Raw genomic sequence first — 27,024 nt, 5'->3', positions numbered from 1 at the left:
CCACAGCTTGAACCGATGACCTCCTGGTCACATGGCAACTTTACCAGCTACGTCAGAGCTCCTCTTCGCATAAAAAGATAAATAACGAAATAAAAAACCAGTCACATTGTTAACAAGGTCCATAGACTAGCCATAGATGCATGTGTAACGACGACTTACATTGCATTGGGATTATGCTTACGTTGCCCGAGGATAAGTATCCAAAAAATCAATTGGCCAAATTGATTAGGCAAGACCTCTTTAAGCATTTGAGCATTAAGAATTTGCTAACTTACCAAAATAGATAAGTCATCCATCTACTAACCCAATATACATGGAGATTTCAAAATCATGGGAGAGTGCTCCACTTGCAAGTCTCCTCCCCATGTTCTCCCTAATAAAGATCCATTCACAAATCAACTTATATGCTAAAGTGCCCAAAACAATACCCCGAAACTGCTGGAGCAATCCCAAGCAAAAGTATGCCAAAAACACATTTTAAGATCACCCTTTAGTTCTCATGATTGTAATGCTGCCCCTTCCGCCCTCTATGTTAATTTTTGTCTTGCCAATGACAGGCTTCCCAGAAAAAGCTGATGTGGGATAAGAAGGTGGATCTTGATTGCTTTGCTTCGACTTAGATGGTGGTGGAGTGTGTATCTTTTTGTTAATCTCTTTTAAGGTCACATCTCCTTGAACACTGCAGGGTTTGATAAAGCCGAATGGGTACACTACAGAAGATGCACCTTTTTTGGGAGGTTGCATGTATGAATTCCTACCTGAGTACATAGTCATCAGTCATCAGTTAAAAATAGGAGCTCAGTTGCAGCAAGTTTTCCATGTGTTTTCATGCAATATAACTGAAGCGAAAACGTAAACACTGAAAAGCGCACACTACTGACAATATCATAACAAGGGGATTTTTCACAATGTAATGATTTTTTGGCTATTTGAGTCTAAGAGAGTATGATTTAATAAGTGTAACCATGAATAAGTACCCAGTTTAATCATAGATAAAGTACTAACCTTTGAAAATAATGTTTCCACAAGTACGAACAGGACTACTTTTAACCATAGTTGTCTCGCGTTCTGGCGAGGAATTAATAACCTCTGCAACAGATAAGCTGCCATCAATCAAATATTAAACACGAATAACATGAAAAGGAAGAGAAGAACACCAGCACATAATAAAGTATGTAGAAGAGACAGAGACCAGAAAGAAAGAAGAAAGGAAGAAAGAAAGAAAGAGAGAACATCCAAGGGAAAGAGAGATTCTCTACCTATTATGTCAGCTTGAACATCAGGTACTCCAGATGTATTCCTGTTAAACAAAGTGAGTTAGAGCACAGAGCATAATTACAAGTCCTTACAAGCACGGAAGGCTAAAGATTAAATTTACATATCCTCGGAACCAAGCTGCAACTCAGGATCATTAAAGCAATCGGTAAGCCATTCTTCAGAAGACTCATCCAAACCTTCATGAGCCGAAGATGTTGCACCATCTAGAAAAACATATTCCGTCAACAGGAAATTCAAAAAATTTAAGCAGATATAGGTTTAGAATAATTTTAAGCAGTCCTGACCTGCATATTCAGATAGCCAGTCTGAGACCTCGCATATAGCTTCTTCGAAATATGCATCCCTCTCCTGCATTAACCAACTTCCTTGTAGGTTACTTTTATAAAAATTGTTTCTACCTCAAATACTTTTTCCGCCTTATGTAGTGTCATAAATATGTAATGAAGCAGATTTTAAAAGGTGCATTGTCACATGAGGTTCCTTAGATGAACCAAATTCCACTACTGATCTGTTGGCTTAACAGCACTCTTAACTTGGTTTCACTTGTGGGAAACAGCACACACTATTAATGCTAAGGTATGATTAGTAATGTGCTTTGATAGACATCTCCTCGAAGCACAAGCCAAAAATGTAGTAGTAGTAACCTTTGATTTTAAGCAAGTTAATGGAATCTCTTCATTTGAACCAGAAACATCCAGGATCTCAGCGTCAAATTGCAGCATTCGGCGTCTTTTTACCACTTTAGCAGGTTCTCTGCACTGCTCCAATTCCTTGGTTGTAACATCTGGAGCAAACCACTTAAATCAGGTTAAGACGCTTAAACTGTGCTGAGTACTAGAAGATAGAAATAACTGTTATATTAAAATCCTTTACCCTTGACATTGAAAGTCAAGTCACCACAGTCCTTAACTGGAGTGGTTTCATCATCAAACATGTAGGAAAGATCTTCCTTGTTTTCAGTTACACCAGTCCATAAACATTCCGATACGTCTGCTTGAGGCTGCAGCCCTGTTTAACACAGATGACTCGACTCAACTATCTTTCTCACTTAAAATTACTAGAGACAGTAGCTAAACTTACCAAAGTTCTCACGGTCTTCAAGAAAAGTTTCCCCACATTGCCAATCCCATATCTCGCCGCTATAGTTTCATCAAAGAAAACAATCAATCCATTCAATTCTAGACTCGTTTTATAACAAAAGTAGATGTTCGGACTACCTCTCAACATGTAAAATGTTTCACTTGAACAGATCTCATTTTATGATGATACAAGTATTATCCTTTAAATATATTGATAGTGTCGAAAATTTAGAAAAGTCGACACAGAAATGCAGAAAATGCTTGAGACATGATCACCTATAATAGACACAGCAGAAGCATGAAATTCGAGTCACTAGAACAAATTATAGGTACACAGCGCCATTATACAATACAATATATAGACAGGCAGAACTACAATAAAATTTAAGGAGAAATGATAAAAGACCACTTGTATCTACCATTATTAATCACCCAATGGAAACACATTACAAAATAAATGGTAATAGGAACATCACCTAATAAAATAAAGACAATTAATAACGGATATCAGAAATTAATACTCCTAAGAGAGTGGCATTTGTTTTGCAAACTCATTATAAACTTCAAACAAACGCCTCTTATAGTACTAATAAAAGAAGAAAACATTATGCGAGTGTTTGTGTGTAATTTAACCCGAACTGTCGCCTTTTCACACTATGCCATTATGATTAAAGTGAAAATACAAACTCCGGCAATTCAATTTCCAGCATTTTCACTACTAACAAAGTTGAACTAAAGAACTGAACCATCAATCTAAGCAAAGATAAGAGAAACAATAATAAACCCAATATATCATTTAAAAAAACACGAAAATTGGAAGAAAAAAAAAATTTACAACGACGTACTCAAAAAGCTACCTGTTCGTATCGAAATCCATGGGCAGATCAGGCATCGCCATTAACCGCTCAACTGTTTTACTCTTAAAAATAGCCGGCAGAGAAGATCAACAGAAAAAGGGTAAAGAGAGTAAATGAGAAAATGATAGGTGCTATACTTACTGATATATTGAAGAAAGTGCCCGACCAGGGAATTGGTCTGTACTCTATATTTAGATAACCACAAAAAGGAAAAAAAAGAAAAAATCTCCGTTCCCGTTGGCGTACAGTTTTTTGAGTGGGTGCGCTATTTTATTGCGATTTATGTAACACTGGTCTTTTGCTAGTCTTCTTATATAAATTGAAGAAGTTTCCTCCATTACAGCGAGAGAGTATATAGTGGCCCTCAAAGTCCGTTATTTTCTGGGACCCACTACTTTCTGTCTCCAACATACTTCCCCATTCTTCGTTTTGTTTTGCGCGACTTCTTTTAGTTAATGTGGTCCTTCTAAGTTTTAAGGTATTTCCATTGTCGTTCTTATTAAAATTATTTTGTTATTGTTATATAATATAGTAGTACTTGGGAGTCGTTTGGTACATAAGATAAGGATAATAATTTCGAGATAAAATTTGAAATTGTATTCAACTCTCTTGGGATATAAGGTCAAAGTGTATATAGCAAAAGTATAGGGTGCACAAATTAGTTAAGAGTGGTTAGTTTGTTAAAGTAATTAATTGACAGTTGTACAATAATTGTCATTTAGTTAGTGGAGAAGCCACTATATAGCATTGTAATGAACGGAGGTCTCACAGACTTAAGGAATACAATTTCGATCTTCTTTCTTCTCCATCCTTAATCTTCTTCCTCACAAATCTAACATGGTATCAGAGCGGGAGTTGCTGGGACTGTATTTCCGATCTAATTCCGGCGAGATTCAATTTTTCCGACAGAAATACATATGCGAAATACAAATTTGAGAAATTATTCAATTTTGAGCTCAATTTCAAGCGGCCATGGCAGACAACGAAGTTAGCTCACTCGATCATAATCATCCGTTATTTTTGCAAGCTTCAGACGCTCCAGGACTAGTCTTAATTCCGCTCAAGCCCATAGGCCCAGAAAATTACGCACTGTGGAGCAGGGCGATGAAATTGGCACTCCGGGGAAAGAGCAAGCTTGGATTTGTGGATGGATCTTGTGTAAAAAGTATGTATAAAGGTGAATTAGCAGACCAATGGGAGAAATGTAATGCAATTGTTCTATCATGGATTGGTAGTACTGTTTCAAATGAATTAATGCCTAGCATCGTATATGCATCGAATGCAAAAAAAAGGTATGGGCTGATTTTCAGGAAAGATTTGATAAGTCAAATTTAACAAGGATCTATCATCTTTGGACTGTTATTGCGATTTTGAGACAAGGAACAGACTCGGTCACTAGCTATTATTCGAAAATGAAGGATCTATGGGATGAACTAGATGTCATAGCACCTTTGGCTTCGTGTGACTGTGAGGAGTCTAGGCCTTCAGGGGAGCTTTTGAAAAATATTCGCCTACTACAGTTCCTTATGGGATTGAACGAGAGTTATAGTAACATTCAAAGTAATGTCTTAGCCAAAAAACCTGTGATCACAGTGAATGAAGCCTATGCAATAGTTACACAAGAAGAAAGTCAAAGAACTCTAGGAGTCACAGACACATTGAAGGATCCTCTTACAATGTTGGCTGGTAAAGGTCATGAGTTTAAACCTAAGAGGCCAGGATTAATCTGTGATTATTGTGGCTACAAAGGACATCTAAAGGAAAATTGCTACAAGATAGTGGGGTATCCACCGGATTTCAAGAGTAAGAAGAAAGGGCAAAACTCAGGAAGCGGGACCTATGTGAACAATGCAACAAGTGAAGAGAAACATGTGCTTATGCTGCCAACACAAAGAAATTTCTTCACTGGGGATCAATATAAACAACTGGTAAATTTGTTGCAGAAGACTACCACAAATGAATGTTCCACTAATACTGCAAGTATCATTAATTTAATGACAAATGCAATTGCAAGTGATCATGTTTGGATAGTGGATTCAGGTGCTACTCACCATGTGACACATTGTAAGAATGCTCTAAATAATCTTAGAAAAGCAGATCATAAAGCAGATGGAGTACAGCTGCCTACAGGCAGTAGAGCAGAAATTATACATACACGAGATGCAGTAGTTTTAGGGAATAAAATTATTGAAGGAGTATTGTATGTGCCAGATTTTAAATTCAACTTATTGTCAGTGTCAAAGCTCACTAGACAATTATGTTGCTCAGTTAGGTTTTATCCTGATTTCTGTATATTTCAGGGGCTTTACAATGGCAAGGTGATGGGAATTGGTAGAGAAAATAATGGATTATATCTGATAAAAGAAAATTTACCAACAACAACAATTAGTTTATTGAAGGAACATGGAAAAATAACACTGTATTTGAGGCTAGGCCATACATCAACAAAATCTATGCAACATATTTCAGAACTAAAGAATAAGATACAAGCTGGAGAGCAGGACAACTGTGAAGTGTGTCCTTTGGCAAGGCAATATCGACTACAGTTTCCACTTAGTAGCACTAGATCAAGTAGTTATTTTCAACTCATACACATGGATGTTTGGGGACCTCATAAGGTACCTTGATATGACATGAAGCTTTATTTTGTTATAATAGTAGATGACTACAACAAGTTTACTTGGGTGTCCTTAATACAGTCTAAATGTGAAGTAGTTGTTGTAATAAAGAACTTTATTGTAATGATAAATACTCAGTTTGAAGCTACTATGAAGATTGTTAGATCAGATAATGGTACTGAGTTCTTCAACTCTCAATGCGATACTTTATTTGCTTCTCTAGGAATCATACACAAAAGTTGTTACCCATACACCCCCACAACAAAATGAGGTAGTTGAACGAAAACATAGGTATATACTGGAGGTTGCAAGAGCCTTGAAATTTCAAAGCTTGATTCCTAGGAGATTCTGGGGTGATTATGTAAGAACTGCAGTATACTTGATAAACAAACTGCCCACTAGTATTTTGCAATGAAAATCCTCTTATGAGCTATTGTTTGGAAAGCCAGCCAAAATAGATCACTTAAGGGAGTTTGGTTGCTTATGTTATGCAAGTAACCTGCCTAAAGGTGATAAGTTCACAGCTAGAGCAAAAAGGGTTGTCCTTGTTGGATACTCAGAAACACAAAAGAGTTATAGGCTGTATGATTTGGAGAATAAAAGGGTATTTGTTAGCAGAGATATGGTATTTAAAGAGCATGTCTTTCCTTTTGAGAAAACTACTGATTAAGACTGTACAGAGGATCTATTTACTTCTCAACCTTCAGTTGTGGAAATAGATAGACACCAATCACATGCACACGTAATTCCAACCACAACCCAAAACATGCAAATACCAGTTGCTGAAAACATTACTAAAGAAGTGGAGAATGCTAATATGGACTCAGTCACAGATCATGCAGAGTCTGGTGAAGACCATGGGACTGCAGCTAATATGAACTCAGTCACAGATCATGCAGAGTCTGGGGAAGACCATGAGGCTGCAACTGATGCCCCAATAAGTGAGAATCTAATCCATGATATCCTTGAACCAGAAGTTGAGACAACAATAGAAGAAGCAGGAACAGAAGAAGTGCACTCACAACCAGCATCTATAGAAGTAGAGACTAAGAAGTCTAGTCGACAAGGAAGGCCTTCTGTTTGGCTTAAGTATTACATCACCACTGCCAAAAAACACACTAACACTGTGTATTCAATCTCTAATGCTCTCTCTTATGATCATCTATCCCCTGCATACCAGTCATATCTCAATGTTTTTTCAGTTTTAACTGAACCACAGTCCTTTAAGGAAGCTGTAAATGATCCAAGATGGATACAAGTCATGGACCAAGAAATTAAAGCACTTGAAGAGAACCATACTTGGGAAGTGGTGGATTTACCAGAAGGGAAGAAACCAATTGGTTTTAAATGGGTGTTTGAGATCAAATATAAATCAACTGCAAAGGGATACACCCAACAAGAAGGGTTGGACTATCATGAGACATTCTCACTAGTTGCCAAAATGGTAACTGTGAGAACTGTTCTGAGTATAGCAGCCTCCAAGGGGTGGATCCTCTATCAAATGAATGTCAATAATGCATTCCTACAAGGGGATATTTATGAAGAAGTGTACATGGTCTTGACACAGGGTTTCCAACGATAGGGGAAGAACAAAGCTTACAGACTATTGAAATCACTCTATGGCCTGAAACATACTCCAAGACAGTGGAACATTAAGCTCACAGATGCCTTAGTGGGAGCAGGGTATCAGCAGAGTGCATATGATCATTCTCTATTCACCAAGCAGACAACACATGATATTGTGATTATATTGGTGTATGTTGGTGATGTCTTGATCACTGGTAGTGATGCTTCCCTAGTGGAAGAGGCCAAGAGCACATTGTATAATAGGTTTAAGGTCAGAGATTTGGGTGAGCTCAGATAACTTTTTAGGCATTGAAGTGATGAGATCAGATAAGGGGGTGTTATTGAACCAGAGAAAGTATGCACTGGAAATCTGGAATTAATATCCACCACAGGACTGGATGCTGCCAAACCTGCATCCACTCCTATTGAACTCAATTAGAAACTAACCACTACGGAGTATGATAAACATGTTGGGTACAATGGTGATGAAGAGCTGTAACATGTGGGCAATTATCAAAGGTTGGTAGGCCAGTTACTCTACTTGACCATTACACGACCTGACATTTGCTTTGACGTGCAAGTTTTGAGTCAATTCATGCAGCATCCCAAGCAATCACACCTAACTGTTGCACTTTGAGTGGTCAAATACATTAAAGGTTCACCTGGCCTTGGTGTCTTTCTCAAGAGGGGTCCTATTACTCACCTTTCTGCCTTCTGTGATTTAGATTGGGCAGCATGTCTAAACACGCGAAGGTCGATCACTGGATACGTTGTCAAGCTAGGGGATTCTTTGTTGTCCTAGAAGTCAAAAAAGCAGCAGACAGTGAGTCAAAGCTCAACTGAAGCTGAATATAGAAGCTTCACAACAGTAGCAACTGAGGTTACTTGGCTAGTTGGATTGTTGCAAGAGTTGAACATTGAGATAGATCAGCCTATTGATCTATACTGTGATAGCAAAGCTGCACTTCAAATAGCGACAAATCCTATTTTTTCATGAAATGACAAAGCACATCGAGATAGATTGTTATTTTGTTCGAGAGAAGATTAAGAATGGCTTGCTCGCTCCTCATCACATTTCAACCAAACTCCAGTTGATTGATCTTATGACAAAAGGTCTTGGTGTTTCTCAGTACTCCTTCCTTCTTTCCAAGCTCGGAGTGTTCAATGCTTTCCACCCCCCAGCTTAAGGGGGAGTCTTGGGATATAGGGTCAAAGTGTATATAACAAAAGTATAGGGTGTGCAAATTAGCTAAGAGTGGTTAGTTTGTTAAAGTAGTTAATTGACAGTTGTACAATAGCTGTCATTTAGTTAGTGGAGAAGCCCCTATATAGCATTGTAATGAACAGAGGTCTCACATACTCGAGGAATACAACTTCGATCTTCTTTCTTCTCCATTCTTAATCTTCTTCCTCACAAATCTAACAATCTCATATTTGATTATAGATAATAGCTAATCCCGTGATAGATTTTACACTAGAAGGTGAGATAGTTAATCTTATGGATATTCCATATTGTACCAAATGGCCATTGAATTTGTTAAGGTTGAACATGTTTAGTTTAGTTGCCAAAAGTCCAAATGAATACGAGCAGATTAAAGAAATTGCACGTACAAAATGCGTGACTAAGAGGAAGAAGTGATGGTTATGATAAATGTGAGGTGCAATTTATAATGATTAGGTTCTTTAGCTATACATCAACAATGACGAACCTAGTGTAATGCCATAAGTGAGGTCTAGAGAGGATAGTGTGTACTTTACCCTCACCTAAAAGGTAGAGAGGTCCCCATTAGGTTCTTTAGCTATAGATTGTCTATTGATGTTAACTTTTCTTTGTTTTGTGAAGATTTATTAGTTGAACCAGAAGTGCTAAGGATTAGCAAATTTAAAGGAACATTTGTATCAAAGGTAATATTTCAAGGACGAAATATAGATATATCCTCAAACTTAACGGGGCCATTTTGTTAAAAACACTGTTTTCCGTGATCCTCTATTTAAATATCCTTGATAAAATAATATTATCACTCAGTAGAGTATGAAGCACGACTTCCAATTTTATCCACAAAAGGAAAAAAGAAGAAAAAGTAATTAAGTATGTGTATGAAGTACAAGAGTGATTTATCTAATATTATTGAAGTCTGAAGATAAATCTCCTACTTATTTTTTTCGAAATACCTAAATATTGTTTTAAAATGTACATAAATTAAGAAAAGAATAGGGAATTCCCTTATACAAATTGCATCTTTCTTTTCTTTTTGGAGTCTGATCTGACAAGGTATTATCCTTTGTTTGTCTTGTCTAATTAACTTTATTTAATAGAAGGTGGACAGCATGAGTTGATATTCTGGCATGCTTTATTCTGTGCACAGAGCATAGCTCAAAATATTTATAGCAACAATAACATAGTATAATTCTACAAGTGTGGTGTCGGGAAGATAATACGTGCACAAACCTTGCTTCTAACTTGTAAAAGTAGAAAAACTATTTTAGATAAACCATCGGCTCAAGAGAAGCATAATCATAATATTTTTTTGAAAAAATACAATAGTGGAGAAGCTTTAGAAAAAGAAAGTAGTAACAATATTAAGATAATAAGATTAATGAACACACAAAAAAAAAACAGGTTATAACAGAAATATAAGAATAAGAAAATACGAGAATAATACGAATACTACTGGGATGGAAAAGAAAAATGGTTGACTACCTTCTAACCTTTTTACCCTAATTCTCGACATTCACACCTTCCTATCAAAGGTCATGTTCTTGCTCGATTGAAGATGTGTAACTCAAAATATTTATAATAAATAAATAAATAAAAAACTGTAAATGCTGGGGCCTTCATATGGATGATTTGTGCAGGATTCAAAGTCATGGTTGCAGCTTATCTGCCAGAACTTAAATGAGCTTTTAGCAGAGGCAAGCATGTAACTTGTGAAACTCATCAAATATCTGTTTTGTGAATGAAACTATTCATTAATTTGTGTAAAATAAAACAACTGTTATCAAAACAGAAATGTAAATGTTAGTTTTAGAAAATCAAAGCATTTGCACTTTCCATAACAAAGCCCATTATTTTTCTTTTTCAAATTTGTCCCTATGGAATGGGCTGGTGAAAAAGTTCAGAAGAACTATCAAAAGGCAATGGTATTTAGAAGAATTAACTTAAATAGCCACTACTCAAGTGCTTAAACTTAAAATAGCCGGTAAATGTATAATATATTTATAATTCATGTATAATCTTGTATAATTATTGTATAATATATATATATATATACATTGTGTAAATTCATGTAAATTCGACTGATTATTTGTGTAAAAATCCTTTTACATTACTACTGTCAATTTGGCTATTTGCAGATATGGCCTCAGTAATAGTCTCACAGATGATGCAGTGGTTACCAGAGTCTCTGCAAAGCCTTTTCGACCTCTAACTGAAAACTATCTGTTGTCATCCCAACAACCAAAAAAAGATCGAGAACTTTTTTCACAACTCAATAAATAAATTGATAAGCCAATAATATTTTGTGTTTCAAAATCTAATTAATCAATATGTTAATTAATCAATTATGATAAATTGGATCAGAATTTGCTTCCTTTTTTTATGTATCTCAACACAACATCATTATTTCATACACCATTAAATATTGTGAGATGTGTAATATTGTCACTGAAAAAGCAAGCGTAAAAAAATTAAGGAAATAAGTTAAGTCGAACTGCTGTGATTATCCAGGAAAATCAATGTTTAAAAGTATGGAAGCTTATTTGATTTTATAAGGTGACAATAACTATTCATAGAATCAACCATAGAGATATAATAAGAACAGCAGTGCTTAAAATTGCTTACAATTTTCTATAAGACCGTACCTTCTCATGGTATGCCCTTTCAATGTAAACAACGAAATGGTTTACTTTGGTTTGGTTAAAATTGAACATGACAAAAATAATCACTCTAAGTCGAAGGAGTTGCAAAAAAAAGTGTTTCAAACTTCATAGTCAAATAATATTTACCATGTTAGGTTGTGCTGAATCGGTAAGTACTCATTTATCCTTAATCAAATGTCTCGTGTTCGAGCTTGAGGAATATAGTGATCATCTTCGGTAGGAACCGATTTATTTCCGAAGTGAAACTTCTAGATGTTAGAACATGCGTAGCGAAATCAAGCATACAATACATGTATCACAAACATGTAAACTAGACAATGATATAATTACGGAGATTCGAAACACTAATCTCTCAAAAACGTTGCACATGTCCTCCATAGAGCAAGAATTCAGGGCTTCAATCTTCTGCTATGCTCCTTGTAAGACCTTGGACGAATTTATTTGTGTGGGCAAATAATACAACTCTGAAGAGTGAGTTATTAGATGAAACCAGTCTTCCTTTAATAGACCCGAAATTAAGCCACAATAGGGGCTAAAAAACGTGTAGGATTCTGCTAGTGCAAGTAGAATCCTACTCTAACTCAAAAGGATAACTTTTCTCCCAAGCCACTTTTTACCCAAGTCTATCCAGGTTTTTACTAGGTATAGCAGGGACCACAGAAACAATAAGAGGCTACCAATTATAGTATTAATTCGAAAATTTGGATGAATTAAATCCTACTATAATTAATTGCAGTTTATTCCACTAAAAAACTACAATTGAACTCCTCAATATGAATTTCAAAAATTCACTAACACTTATTTTAACTCCCCATGTTAAGATTACAAATATCAGTTAATTAAATTAAATAACTGATAATTTAATTTAATCAACTAATTAAATCTTTATAATTCCGCTTAAACTATTTCATGTGATGGATACAAAATTCACCGGCCGGATTTTCACATGAAAACTTATAAGCTTACATAAAGGGGTATCATCAAACTCAAAACCAAGTCACAAATTCTATCAACTAATTATTATTTCACAAATGTTATTCGTTATTGTCCAATTTATTGAGCATACACTAACTCTGAATAGAGTTGTACCTTTTGATAAATCAAAACAATAAACAAATCACATTGATCATAATAACTATATCAAGATTAGGAGTTTAAGCTCATTTAATGAATTAGAGAAAATGTTTCATATATATTCAGTAAAAATATCTTATCTCTACTTGGTCCGTTTAATATACACTAAATATACTAGCACAAGAAGTTGGAGCAAAACTACTCCCATAATCAAGATAAATTATACTTTAATCTTGTGCTATAATCATCAAGATATTTTGCCCAACAATATCTTCGATTGTGAATATAATTTATTAATTATGAGAACCGTCAATTTAATCTACTGTGCATGAGCTAAGACTCCATACACTAAATTGTCTACTATATAACTAAAGGACACACATGTAACAAATGATCTATTTAAAATGATACTTTATTGAATTGAATAAATCAAATAAATAATTATTCCACAAAGAATAAATTACAATACTATATCTAAACCATATGGTTAATAGTATATCCCAACAATCTCCCACTTAGACTCGTAACCATGCGTCTAAAACTCTAATGCCCATTCCTTCTACATGCTTTTCAAAAAACTTCTGTGGCAAGCTCTTTATAAACGGGTCTGCCAAATTGTTCTCTGACGCAATCTTTAACACTTTTGCATCACCTCTCTGAGTTATGTCCCGAACTAAATGATATTTATGCTCAATATGCTTACTCCTTCTATGGCTTCTTGCTTCCTTCGAGTTTGCAACTCCACCACTATTGTCACAATAAAAGACAATTGGTGCTTGAACCGAAGGAACTACATTAAGCTCTTTTAGAAAGTTTCTGAGCCAAACAATCTCTTTAGCTGCCTTAGAGGCAGCCACATATTCGACTTCCATGGTGGAATCAACAATACATGATTGCTTGATACTCCTCCAACTTATGGCTCCACCCCCTAAGGTAAAAACATATCCTGAGGTAGATTTTCTAGAATCTTTATCTGACTGAAAATCTGAATCAGTATAACCAATGGGTGCAAGATCACCTGAGTGATAAACCAACATATAATCCCTTATCCTTTTCAGGTACTTGATTATATGTTTAACGACAATCCAGTATTCTCGTTCAGGATTAGATTGAAATATGCTAATCATGCCAACATCAAAGCAGATATCAGGTCTAGTACATAGCATAGCATACATGCGACTCCATACAACATAAGCATAAGGGACCACATCTTTTCTATCTCATCAGTCATTTTTGGGGACTGATCTTTTGATAGAGAGATTCCATGCCTAAAAGGAAGAAAACCTTTTGGAATCTTGCATGCTAAACCTGGTGAGAATAGTATCAATATAAAGTGCTTGGGATAATCCTAATATCCTTCGCTTGCGATCTCGCATAAGCTTGATCCCAAGGATATGTGCCGCTTGTCCCAAGTCTTTCATATCAAAACGCGAGGACAACCACTCCTTTACTGAATTCAACATGCTCACATTATTTCCTATGAGCAAGATATCATCTACGCCAAAAATGTAACGTTATCTCCATCCCACTTCTTATAGACACCAGACTCGGTTTTACATTAATCAAAACCGAAAGTTTTAATCGATGTGACACAACAAGTATTCCATGCTCTATAAGCATGTTTTAATCCATAAATGAATTTCTTAATTTACACAACACGTGCTCATTGTCACTTTTTATGAAACCATCTGGTTTTGCCATATAGATGCACTCATCAAGACTTCCATTAAGGAAAGTCGTCTTGACATCCATTTGCAAATCTCATAATCGTAATGAGCAACAATGGATAAGAGATTCCTAATGGATTTAAGCATGGCTACTGGCGAAAAGGTTTCCTTATAATCAATCCCTTCTTTATGAGTAAACCCTTTTGCAACAAGCCTGGCTTTAGAAGTTTGCACTTTTCCATCCGCTCCTCTCTTTTTCTTATTGATCCATCTCCATCCAACGGGTTTGACTCCAGTAGGTGGTTCTACAAGGTCCCAGACTTGATTGGAGCACATGGACTCAATTTCAGATTTTATAGCAACAACCCATTTCTCAGCGTCTAAATCCTGTAATGCGACGTCGTAATTTAGAGGTTCTGTATTAGTCTCTTCAGGGATTCTATCATAAAATTCTCCCAATAGCGCAAATCAGAGAGGTTTTTTAATAATTCTCCCGCTACGACTAGTCACTACAGGTGCAATTTGATTTTTTTGTTGAACCACAATATCATTTTTTGGAACTGAAGCAACAATGTTATCCTCCACGCCTTGCGGTGCTGGGATATCATTAACTTCTTTCTAGAGTGCAGGCTGCACAACAATTTCAGGTTGCTCAACAATCTGAGGTTGCTCAATATTACTCCCACTACTTGGGGACAGTGAGATGTCAGGCAATTATTCTTGTGCGTTCTGCTGCCTATTGACATTTCTCCCACTATGATAATGCAATGGTATGTCAATACTGACTTTCGGGATACGTTCTAGAGATGAGTCATTAGTTACTCCATTGCTTAATTCCTGTAAAACTAGTTTACTTCTAGGAATATGGTTCATTAAACAATCCTCTTCTAAAAATCTGGCATTTGTCGTAACTATTACCTTCTTTTCTTTGGGACAATAAAATAAACCTCCTTTCATTCCCTTTGGATATCCAATAAAAATTCACACTTCTGTCCTCGATTCCAATTTATCCGCTTTCCTTTTAGTACATGTGCTGGACAACTCTAAACCCGAATGTGCCGTAAACTGGGCTTGCGCCTAGTCCATAATTCTGCTGGGGTTGAAGGTACTGACTTTAAAGGAACCGAATTCAGAATGTAATTTGTTGTTTCTACAGCATATCCCTAAAAGGAAGAAGGTAAATCGGAATAACTTAACATTGATCTAACCATTTCTTCTTTCTGCCACACATTTTGTTGTGGTGTTTCTAGGGAAGATAATTGAGATGTATTTTCACAATCAGATAAGTATTTAATGAATTCCGCAGAAAGGTATTCACCACAACGATTTGATCGCAATGTTTTGATATGTTTATCATGTCGTTTCTCCGTTTTCGTCTTAAATTCTTTGAATTTTTCAAAGTATTCAGACTTACGGCATAACAGATAAATGTATCCATATTTTGAGCAATCATTGTGAAAGTCACAAAATACTCAAAACCACCTCTTGATTGTATATTCATAGGGCCACACAAATCAGAGTGAATTAATTCTAATTTATTGCTAGCTCTATTTCCTTTAAAGGAAAAATGTCTCTTGGTTATTTTACCTTCTAAACAGGATTCACATATTGGCAGTGCCTCCACTTTCAATGAACTCAAAGGTCCATCTGAAACCAACCTCAAAATCCTATTTAGATTTATATGACCTAGATGTGAGTGGCACATCAATATATTCGTTAAAATAACAGAATAAACAAGTCATTTTCCAAGGTTTCCAACCATTTAAAGTTCATGGAAACAACCTTTCCAAAACAGTCCATTAAGAACAATAACATCTCAAACTATTTCAAGTCTTCTCTTGTAGTATCTTGCTCAAATAATGCAACTAACATACAAAAAACTTCAAGCACATGTAGTAGAGTATTATACATACCTAAACCAGTAGAAACCACTTGAAGTTTCAGTCAAACACAACCCACAACTATCCTCAATGACAACACAACTTCAAAGAGGTGTTGTTCTTTACTAGAACTAACTATTGATGGTGAAATATGGTGTAATCACTTAGTTCTCCTTCAAACCCTTATGGTATCTGTTTAGGAGGGTTAGGAGGAGTTTGGAGACGAGGTTGAGTCGAAAATTAGCAAAAACAAGGCATCCAAATCGTTTTCAAAGTGAAGTAGGTCGACGATCGCCTAAGTGGGTCCCATTAAGAGCTGCTTGCACGGTCTCACAAAAATACAACTATCTCTCTACTCTGATATCGTATCGACAAACGGTTTAATGAGTTAGAAACTAGACTCATAGATCTTCAATTTGATATATGGATCATTGTGTAATTCTAAGTATATTAAGAGAAAAGCTATGCTACATTTGACCTAATTTTCAGCGCATTATGAATGTAACTTGTGATGACCTTTGCCAACTTTTGTTCCACAACTCTCTTGACTTCAAAACGTAACACCCGACTATTATAAGACTACAATAACTCATAACATAACCTACTTATCATATTAATAACCCTAGTCTCACCCCAAAATATAGGTTATAACATTCCAAACTTATCGACTTTCGACGAAACTTATTTTTCGTGTAGATTCTAAGCCTTCCAACTCTCTTGGTACTTGGTATTCGTGATCTTAAATATTTGTAACCTCCACGGTAATATGATTAACTTACTTTATAAATTTTTCAAAGATGATCTCATTTCTGAGCTTACATCAATTGACTTACGACGTACTCTTACGTATAAAAATATGGGGTGTAACATCATTCCCCCCTTTGGAACATTCGTCCTCGAATATTGACTAATACGCTTATCAGTCTCATAACCTATAGCTCTTACAAATACTTTACTACTGTCCTTTCTATCTATGTAACTATTCTGTGAATAATTCAAAAGGCCAAGGTATTCCCCCTTTTAGGCCTCTTTCTCACACCATGATTTATGGTCAAAATTATTCCAATCTCGTAACTATTGCTACTTTATGTCATGCAGCCTGTACAACTCTGTCCTTATATTCACGCCTATGCGACTCTTATCTCCTTTTTTCTCCAGCTTTTATCCAATCTTTAGGCCTCACTTTGTGAACATATACAGAAATATGACAAGCTGTCCCTCTGGAATCTATAAGTGTACTAAAGTTATTTGCTCGGTACTTTGTCGAACTTACGACTATTGATATATCTTGTTTCATAGCCTTGATTATCTATGCTTATGGATTACTACAACTAGGTAGGTCATACTATACCATAACTCTTACTTCGGTTTATTAGTATCGAGGTTTGCTACCCAACTCCTCTCTCGCTTCTTATCCTATATGTATGTCCTTTAATGCTTCCTCATTAATGTTCATCTTAATAACGACGACCTAATCTCATCTCATACTGTTGTTTTATACTTTAATGCCACATAAGAGGGAGGTGATTTGTGTGGTGTCCAATTTTCGCGTGCACTGATTATAAAAGGACCTGGTTCTTCTATGTGTTCCTTATACTACTATTGCAGAAATAGTAAATGCGGAAAGTAAAGAACACAAGTATTTTTACATGGAAAACACCCGGCTCAAAAGGTGAAAAAACCACGACCTACTACTAAGTAGGATTTTCTCCAACACTTCACTAAATCACGGAGCCAAAACAGCATTTACAAAACTCTTTGTAAACCTAAGGATTACCTCTAATCCTGTTGTAGCAACCAACTTCTAACTGTTGCGACAACTTTAAGTTAACTCTAACTTGAATACTCAGAGTACCTAATACAATTGCTTCTAGATAAAGTTGAAAGGTACCACTTGAAAAGCCCTACTATAATTGAACTAGAATAAAAGACAGACACTTGGAACTGGTTCTTCTATCTAGTTGATGTAGCTTCAGGTTCGCACACCTGAATCACACAAGAATTGTTTGCAAAATGCCTTGCTATTTTGCTCTCAATTCATGTTTAACTTCAGCTTTTGTGCGTACCTGTAGAGTGAGAACATCCTGCAATTTATAGGGTTATTAGAATAGGAATAACTAGAGTTCTAGTGCTACTCTTCCTTGGTGGAAGAGTTCTAGTTATCTTCAACTTCTAACTCCACATTTATCTTGGATAAAGTTCTCTTCGAGTAAGGAGTCCTTCTCCTTATCATTTATGCAACCTTTTTGTTCAGGAGATATTAGATATAACAACTTAATCTTATCTCCTTCACGTGCACCCCTTATGCTCGAATCGGCCCGTGTCTATGTACACTGCGTATGGACCTGGTTAATGCTCGAGTTCCTTTTTCAATCATCAAAACAAACTTCAATTGGGCCAACACATACTTTGTAACTTTTATCCATCCATTATTGATTCACCTTAATGTTGATCAATAATCTACAAATTATAACTTGAAACCTCTTATGTAATACATTGTCACTAGGGCTCACGTTGCATCGGGGAATATCTGAAGTGATTTGCCTTATCCACCTAGAGACGATACTATACTTCAATAACCATATTTCATAGCATCCGAACATGATTCATCTTATGGGGGTATTCTAATCCTGTGCAATTCATGAAATCCCTTATCTTAAAATCATTACTCAACCAAAGGCCTAAGCATCATCCTCTTATCTATCACAATTACACCCTTATTCTACTACCAGGGAAGCATTACATCTCTTCTAGATATACCTAGTCTTTGACTCCTCCGAGTTCATTCAGTCTATACTGAGCTTTCTATAACTTACAGAAACCATCAGCTCTCTTGTTTTGATAGGTTTAATCCCGAGGACTTACCTATTCTCTTCAGCTTCTCACTCACCTAAAACCTTGTCGCTCTGCGATACTTTATCTTGCGACCTACACATATCTATTTATACTTCTCACAACCATCATTTAACTTGCTAGCACCATAAATTTCCTTTCGTGCCTTCTCAGTTGTCTTTAAATGTAAATAATTATTTTCCTTGTCGTTCTTCCACTTGTTGCATGAATACTTGGCTTATCTTATTGCTCACGAATACTGGAATTTCTTGTAACTCATATGATCTCAAATATCATCTTTGATTTTTTTCGTTCATTAGCCATGATAGGTGCCACTTTCTTATGGAGTGTATACAATATTGTAGTGAGACTGTTGTTACAAGACAATTTCTTCTTTAAGTGACTATGCTTAGGTTAAAGCATTTTTCCTTATTTCCTTAGCTAGTCTTTAGTTGTAGTACTTAGGGGAGACCCTCTGACTCTTGTAAAGCTGCAAGCTTATTACATCGTATACCCAATGGAATTTTTGATGTTCTTGCTCACCTATAATTATCCCTAGTAACATACCTCCGTGTCCTTGTGCTCGTAGGGTTGCTTCTGAACTGAAATTTTTGACTGTCTTCCCAGTGGCACTCTCTTTTAGTTTCGTAACACATATATGGTACCTTTAAATACACCAACTCCTATATAAATATTCCTCAAAGGCTACGATGTCATATCTGCGAGACTGGATTCACTATGCTGGGGTTCACTACATTTATCTTATACGATTTGCTGATTTATCTCTATCCTCTTGTCTAGCCATAACTATATTCCGCGTAATCTCTCTTGGGTTATTTTCTTTGTTTTAACTTACCTCCCGCACTGGCTCCTTATGTATCAAGTGTTCATTCACATTTATTTATCAATAACATCCTGGGCGAGAACCCTTACTGCCTCTCTCCGGCATCGTGCTTACATAATGTTCTAGAGTTGTATCAAACCGAAGGGCCGCGACAGGCACCTGGTGCCTAACTCAGTCTAGTACCAATGTAACGTATCCTTCTTATCATACTATCAGGGGTAAATTATTCGGAAAGGATGTCATGAGATAACCAGGATAAAACATAAGGGACTACTCGACATATGACAACCCAACATGAAATACAAACTTATACATGTAACATACGGGCCTATATGATCGAAATGATCATTTGTATACTCAAAACATAGGTCGAAAAGGCCATACAGTCATCCATATATATGACATATGTCTACAAGCCTTTAAGAGTACATAAACATCATAAAGGCCAGGACAGGGCCCCGCCATACCAATCTATATATGTCCAAAGCGTACTGACCAAATAGGTAACTCTGGAGCAAATGGAGTGCACCAACACCTTCCGCTGAGCTGATAGCCTACTAGGAGGACTGTCAACCTGTCTATCGGGACGTGCGGGCATGAAACGCAACGTCCCCAAGCAAAATGGACGTCAGTATAAATAAAGTACCGAGTATGTAAGGCATGAAAAGAAGTATATAAAAGACATAAAAGAAACATGGGGTAAATAACTCAACCTGTAAGTCTGAATAGCTCTGTGAATCATGAAACATTTATAATGACATGCATATTCGTATAAATGTCATATCATGCATATGTATATGCTTACATAACATCATTAAGCCTCTGAGGGCATCCCATCATATCATCTAGGCCTCTGTGGGCGAAATCATCAACGCATACCAGCTGAACAGGTGGTGATGTGTATATAACGCCATAACCTTTCCCCATACCCCATATACATATAATATACACGTATATAATACCATCTGGTCATGGGTCAATGTACATGTATAAATAAATGCAATGCAATGCATAAGAAGTAAGTCAATAAGATTTCTCGGGATGTCATAAGAAAAGTCAATAAGATTTCTCGGGATGTCATAAGATCAATATACCTTCGGTTAATATCATGAAATAAACTTTATCAACTTATGTATTTTCTGAGACCCATGAACAAACGATATAATAATAGGACACATGGATAATCAAGAACATAGGCACCCCTAGTACTTCTAAGAATATAGTTATTTGTGAAAATTTTGCGTTTGCTCGTTTTGTTTGTATCATATGGATCATGCCAAGAGAAAAGATGGGATAGCCTTAATATACCTTTGAAATCTTCTATCCAATCATCAAGCAAGCTCAATATGATCTTCTTACATCTACAATGAGTAAACCGACTTCATCGTCATCATATAAGCGTTGTAACTCTCATATTTGGAAACCAATATTCTATAAGAAAATGGAAAACACCTCCCATGTTTGTACTAAATCCCATATGTTACCAAAAGTCACCAAACATCTCAAACAACAACAATATAATCCACAATATGCTCTCCGATTACTTCAACAACCATTTTGAGCGGCAAACTCGATTTACAATTAACAAAATATGGTTTGAATCCAATTCCTTTTCAATGAATCTGCCTACAACATCTATAGCATCATACTTATGTTTACCATATTATTTTCAGCCCAAAACATCATAAGAATAATATTCAAATATAGTCCACACACCTAGCACCTTAACCTTTATCGTCAACCTCTTATTTTTCATGTTATCTTCTTCAATCAGCTTAATTATCAAATAGATAAATAGATAATCTTAACAACAGCAACCATAACATAATCGAACTATTTATAACAATTTTCAGCCACAATAAACTATATATATAGCCTCAACACAGACCATAAAAAGAGATAACAATTCCTTATGCCATGTCAATTACTATCTTGTATATTTCCTCTCAACCAACTCAACCAACACATGATTAACATTAAGCATAACCAAGAACATGATTTACTTACCTTAGGAAGTAGATATAATAGTTTAGCTCACAACAACCCTCAATCACACCATAATACTATAGGAGTTGTATTCTCTTCTTGAATCAACTTTTGTGTTCAAGTTGGTGTGTAAACACTTGTATTTATCCTTGAAACTCTAATATATATTAGGGAGGGACTGATTCTTACCTTAATAAAAAATAAAAATACGAAATCTGAGGTTACTTCACTTGAAGAATCCTCCAAAACAGCTACAAGATGAAGGACTACGATCTAGCAAGCACCACAGGATTTCTAGCGTTGGATTCATGTTTTTATCTTAGGTTTTCACCCTAAAATCATGGAGGAACCCTTGGATAGAATTTAGGAGGGATTAGGAACTGTTTTGGACTAGAAAAATGAGTTAAAATGACTTAAAATTGATTTAAATACAAACTAGAATTTTACATCGATTTTGTGGGTCCCATGGGAGCTGCTTGCGTAGTCTCGCGTAAACGCGAATATCTCTCTACTCCGATGTCGTATCGATGAACGGTTAAATGAGTTGGAAACTAGACTCATAGATATTCAATTTTTCATGTAGATTACCCCGTAATTCCAAGTATATTTGGAGAAAAGCTCAGCTATATGTGACCTATTGTTTAGCACATTTATGAATGTAACTTGTGATGACCTTTGCCAACTTTTCTTCCACGACTTGCTTGACTTCAAAACAGAACACACGACTATCATACAACTAAACTAACTCATAAAATAACCTCCTTATCATTTTAAGCACCCTAGTCTCAACCCAAACTGCATGTTATAACATTCCAAACTTATCGACTTTCGACGAAACTTATTTTCTTCAATTTGTTTAGCTTCTAAGCCTTTCAACCCTCTTGGTACTTGTTATCCATGATCTTAAATATTTGTAACCTCCAAGGTAACATGATTAACTTACCTTATGTACTTTCAAATATAATCTCATTTCTTAGCTTACATCAATTGACTTGCGATGTACTCTCACATACGGAAATATGGGGTGTAACATCATTCCCTCCTTTGGAAAATGTTTATTAATGCGCTTATCAGTATCATAACCGATAGCTTTTATGAATACTTTAATACTGTCCTTGCGATCTAGGCAAAAACTATTATGTGAATAAATTCAAAGGCCAGGGCATTCCCCTTTTAGGACTCTTTCTCGCACCACGACTTGTGATCGAAATTCTTCCAATCTCGTAACTGTTGCTACCTTCTGTCATGCAACCTGTACGACTTTGACCTTGTATGTGTGCCTATGCGACTCTGATAAGTGGGGATTTTAACTACTTATTTGCGCCTTTTGACTTCTGTTTTAGTTCAAAATGTTTAAAGTTATTCCCGAAAACTGATGAAATATGCTTACTTGTAGGAGTATTGGAAAATGAGCCATTACGATGAAATCAAACTCAAGAGGAGTGCTTTTGAACAAGGATAAAAATCAAGCACAAAAAGCTAAAGTGCAGACCGCAGAATTTTGTGTGCGGTCACAGAACATGAAGAAGAATTAACAGAACTGCAATGTAAGGTGCGGCAGCAAAAGTCAAAGTTCAGAGAGTTCCAACTCCAAGCCTAGCAAGAACTGCGGACCACACTATAATTGTGCGGCCGCAGAAATCAAATATGCTGCCGCACCCAAAATTGTGTGGTCCGCAGAACTCAAGAAGGCGCGGCCGTAGTGTAGAATTGTGCGGACGCAGATCTAACTCCTGTCAAGAGCTGAAGCAAAGTGCAGAGCGCACACAGAATTGTGCGGCCGCAGAACCTCCGAAAGGGCAATTTTGTCCGAAAATTTCAGCTTTGTATAAATAGACTACTTTCACAAAATTAGGTCAAGTTTTGAATACCAGAAAGTCTGTAGCCGTTTTTCTTTACTCTTTTAGGCAACTTTAGCTCATCTTGTTGATATTACATTGTATTTTCATCTATTTATCTTTCAATATGAGTTTTATCATCTTTTCTTCTTTATTTTCTTCATTATTCACTATGAGTACCTAAATTTCTAGCTAGGGTTGTGACCCAATCCTAGTGTGGGAACCTAATAGGTGTTTAATTTAGGGCTTGTTTATGGTTGGGTGTGTATTATTTTGCCTAGTTCTTGCTATAATTGTAGAATTAATGGTTGCAAATATTGGGTCAAGCCTATTTGATTTGGTCTCTACTTGAGAAAGAGAGACTTAGTCTAGGAAAACTTGGCTAACAAGAGTTTGAGATGAAATCAAGAGATTGATAGTTCCAATTAAAAGGTTGAACCTAGAGATAGTAAAACTTGACTTGAGCAAATTGTCAACTGTTTAGTTCAATACCCATTTGGACTTGAGAAAGCCAAATTGGGCAAAACCACTCTCTTACCGAGAGGTATTGAGTGGGTGTTTGAATGTTGATTGCTATAATACACCCCGACTAATGAAACTCGCTCTAAAGCCCACAACCCGTTAGGCAAACACCTAGGTGGAAGCCACAACCCTAGACCTTCTACACATTTGAAAAACAACAACAAAAACATTCTTCTGTAGTTTCATATTTTTCAATTGCAATCCTTAGTATAATTTTAGAAGTAAAATCAAAATAAAGTTTGTGGAAGTGCAACTTAGACAATTCACGTGCTTAGACTAAATACATACCACTAATCCCATCTACGCTCCTTGTGAATTCGATCTCGACTCCTAGTTGGGTATTATTATTGAAATCGACAGCTTCACAACCCCAATTTGAGGTGTGACTTAGGCGAGATCAATTTTTGGCATCGTTGCCGGGGAGCATAAAAATGGATTTATCTATATATTTGATTTTGTTTGTGAATTGTCTTCTTTTCCTTCCGTGTTACTAATCATTTTAGTGAAACAATTTTAGATGAAACAATGGCTCTCAACGACAATGATCCTCTAGGAAACATGCTTTTGGGGGATGTGGATGTGAAAGATGATCAAGTTGAAGAGGTTCCTCTTGAACCTCAAGCAAATAGACGAGGCCGACCGCCTCAAGACAACGTTCCCGTTCCATCCCCAAATCCACCTAGAGCGGCTCCACACCGGGTGTTGCCGAATGAAGGGTATACAAGTGCCATAGTCCCACCCTGCATTAGGGCGGGCAACTTTAAAATCACAAATGTTATGCTCACATTGCTAGAGCAATAGTGTTTCTTCACCGGGGCTCCGAATCAAAATGCGTACAAACACTTTAAAGGGTTTGTGGACACTTGCTAGGGGAGTAAATAGACCAATGTCTCCGAGGATGCTCTAAGGTTGAGGCTACTTCCTTTCTCTCTATGGGAGAAAGCCTTGGATTGGTTAGAAAGGTTGCCAAACCATTCCATCCATACATGGGATGAATTTGCGGAGAAATTTATTTACAAGTTCTTTTCTCCCGGGCATATGGCTACTCTTAGAGACGAGATTATAACATTCAAACAAGAACCCAATGAGCCTTTGCATGAAATATGGGAGAAGTACCGAACTATGGTGAAAGAGTGCTCAAACAATGACATGGCAGAGGCTATGATTCAACAAACTTTCTACATGGGGATCAATACTACCAATAAATGCATGGTCAACCAACTTGCCAGTGAAAATTTCATGACAACGCCATATGCGGAAGCTTATGAGATCCTAGATGAAATGGCGGATACTCCATCGGCATGGTAAAGTAGAGCGAATATTCCTCAAGGTGATCCAAACATGATTCACCTACATAAAGAATTGCATGATCACAGGCAAGCAATTGCCGAGTTCACCACTACAATGAATCAATTAGCCAAGGCTCAACTTCAACAAGTTCAAGGTCCTAAGCAAGTAAATGCAATGGAGGGTGTCAATATGATGGTAAATAAGAAAAGGCAAAAGGGTCCTCAAGTGCAAAACCGTGCGGAACATTATGTGCAAGAAGATAGTGGGTTCGATCACGATGAATCTTACAATGACCAAGAGGAGGAAGTACAATATGTGAACAACTTCCACGGGCAAAGAAACAACCCTCAAGGCCCGAATCAACAACAATGGCGACCTCATGGTAATCAAGGGAATTGGAACAATCAAAACAACCAAGGGAATTGGAACAATCAAAATAATCAAGGAAATTAGAATGGTCAAAATAACCAAGGCAATTGGAGTGGCAATAGTCAAGGATATTAGGAAGGAAACAATCAAGGGGTATGGAACAATAACCAAGGAAATCGGGGGTCGGGCTTTCAAAGGCCCCCGATGTATCAACAACCGAGCAACCCGCCTCCTTATCCTTCCTAGGGTCCAAGATCTTCCAACAATGAGATGGGGCAAATTGAGAATATGTTTAAACAAATGATGGAGAAGAATGCCGACTCCGATGCTCAACTAGCCTCTCACAACACTTCAATTCGTAATTTGGAAGTTCAATTGGGGCAAATATCGCAAGCTTTGAACACTCGTCCTAAGGGGGCACTACCAAGTGACACGGTGGTGAACCTAAAGGGTGGGAACAACACAGGACATGTCATGGCCATGACTACAAAGAGTGAAAAAGGTGGGGATGAAACCACCTCAAGGAAAAGAAAAATTATGTATGATGAATAAGTGATTCAAGAAGATGAGATTCCAAACAATTTGGTGCAAGTCAATGATGAAGTAAGAATTGATATTGATGACAATGTGGAGGAGACTCAAGAGAAAGTGAACCCGTCTAGGGATCACATTGTAGATACACCGGAACCGGTAGTGCCAAAGGCTAAGGCACCAATACCAAGGCTTTCTCCTCCATACCCTCAAAGTCTTTCCAAGCAAAATGGCGAGAACCAATTCAAAAAGTTCATTGAGATGATGAAAAACCTATCTATTAATGTGCCATTGGTTAAGGCTTTGAAGAAAACGCCCGGTTATGCAAAGTTCATGAAGGATTTGGTGATAAAGAAGAGGTCGATGAGTTGCAAGACTATAAAGATGACACATAAAGTGAGTGCAATTGTGCACTCAATGGATCCTAAATTGGAAGATCCCGTTGCTTTCACAATCCCTTGTACTATAAGAAGCGCCGACTTTGCAAAAGCTCTTTGTGATCTTAGGGCAAGTATCAATTTGATGCCCTATTCGATTTTCAAGACTTTGGAAATTGGGCAACCAAGACCCACATCTATGAGGTTACAAATGGCGGATCGTACTATGAAGAGACCATTGGGTATTATTGATGATGTGTTAGTTCGTATTGATAAATTCATCCTCCTAGCGAACTTTGTGATTCTTGATTGTGAAGTAGACTATGAGGTGCCTATTATTCTAGGGAGACTTCCTTGCTACGGGGAAGGCTCTTGTTGATGTGGAAGCCGGTGAGCTCACTTTCCGGGTGGGTGATGAAAATGTGATTTTCCATGTGTGCAAATCTATGAGGCAACCGAATAGCAATGAAGTTTGTTCATTTGTGGACTTGGTGACTAATGTGATTATTGATTATACTAGTGCCATGATGAATGTGG

At 36.7% G+C, this 27,024-nt stretch overlaps 3 protein-coding genes across 5 annotated transcripts; all 3 read right to left on the bottom strand.

Moving 5' to 3' along the window:
* Positions 1 to 64: 64 nt before the first annotated feature.
* LOC104102084 (protein XRI1-like) lies at positions 65 to 3,534 on the bottom strand. 3 transcript variants are annotated; one of them, XM_070177977.1, is made up of 9 exons: positions 3,215 to 3,531; positions 2,359 to 2,417; positions 2,152 to 2,286; positions 1,923 to 2,062; positions 1,563 to 1,626; positions 1,379 to 1,481; positions 1,260 to 1,300; positions 1,006 to 1,089; positions 65 to 758 (listed from the first exon to the last, which is right to left on the bottom strand). In XM_070177977.1, the coding sequence occupies exons 1-9, from the start codon at positions 3,253 to 3,255 to the stop codon at positions 484 to 486; spliced, it is 942 nt and encodes a 313-aa protein (XP_070034078.1). In that variant the 5' UTR covers positions 3,256 to 3,531; the 3' UTR covers positions 65 to 483. The 3 variants fall into 3 exon arrangements, with proteins under 3 accessions (XP_070034078.1, XP_070034079.1, XP_009607996.1); XM_070177978.1 differs by having other exon boundaries at positions 3,356 to 3,530; XM_009609701.4 differs by lacking the exon at positions 2,152 to 2,286 and having other exon boundaries at positions 3,215 to 3,534.
* A 9,332-nt stretch (positions 3,535 to 12,866) lies between these two features.
* On the bottom strand, positions 12,867 to 13,526 carry LOC117278194 (secreted RxLR effector protein 161-like). The gene has a single exon (XM_033657640.1). It carries the CDS (start codon positions 13,524 to 13,526, stop codon positions 12,867 to 12,869), a length of 660 nt encoding a protein of 219 aa, XP_033513531.1.
* A 501-nt stretch (positions 13,527 to 14,027) lies between these two features.
* On the bottom strand, positions 14,028 to 20,501 carry LOC138894884 (uncharacterized mitochondrial protein AtMg00820-like). The gene is made up of 2 exons (XM_070179619.1): positions 20,380 to 20,501; positions 14,028 to 14,457 (listed from the first exon to the last, which is right to left on the bottom strand). Exons 1-2 carry the CDS (start codon positions 20,499 to 20,501, stop codon positions 14,028 to 14,030), a joined length of 552 nt encoding a protein of 183 aa, XP_070035720.1.
* Positions 20,502 to 27,024: the final 6,523 nt, after the last annotated feature.

This window comes from Nicotiana tomentosiformis, chromosome 6 (genome assembly GCF_000390325.3).
Source record: "Nicotiana tomentosiformis chromosome 6, ASM39032v3, whole genome shotgun sequence".
In the NCBI taxonomy this organism is placed as follows: Eukaryota; Viridiplantae; Streptophyta; class Magnoliopsida; order Solanales; family Solanaceae; genus Nicotiana; species Nicotiana tomentosiformis.
This window is presented reverse-complemented; position numbering and strand designations above follow the sequence as displayed.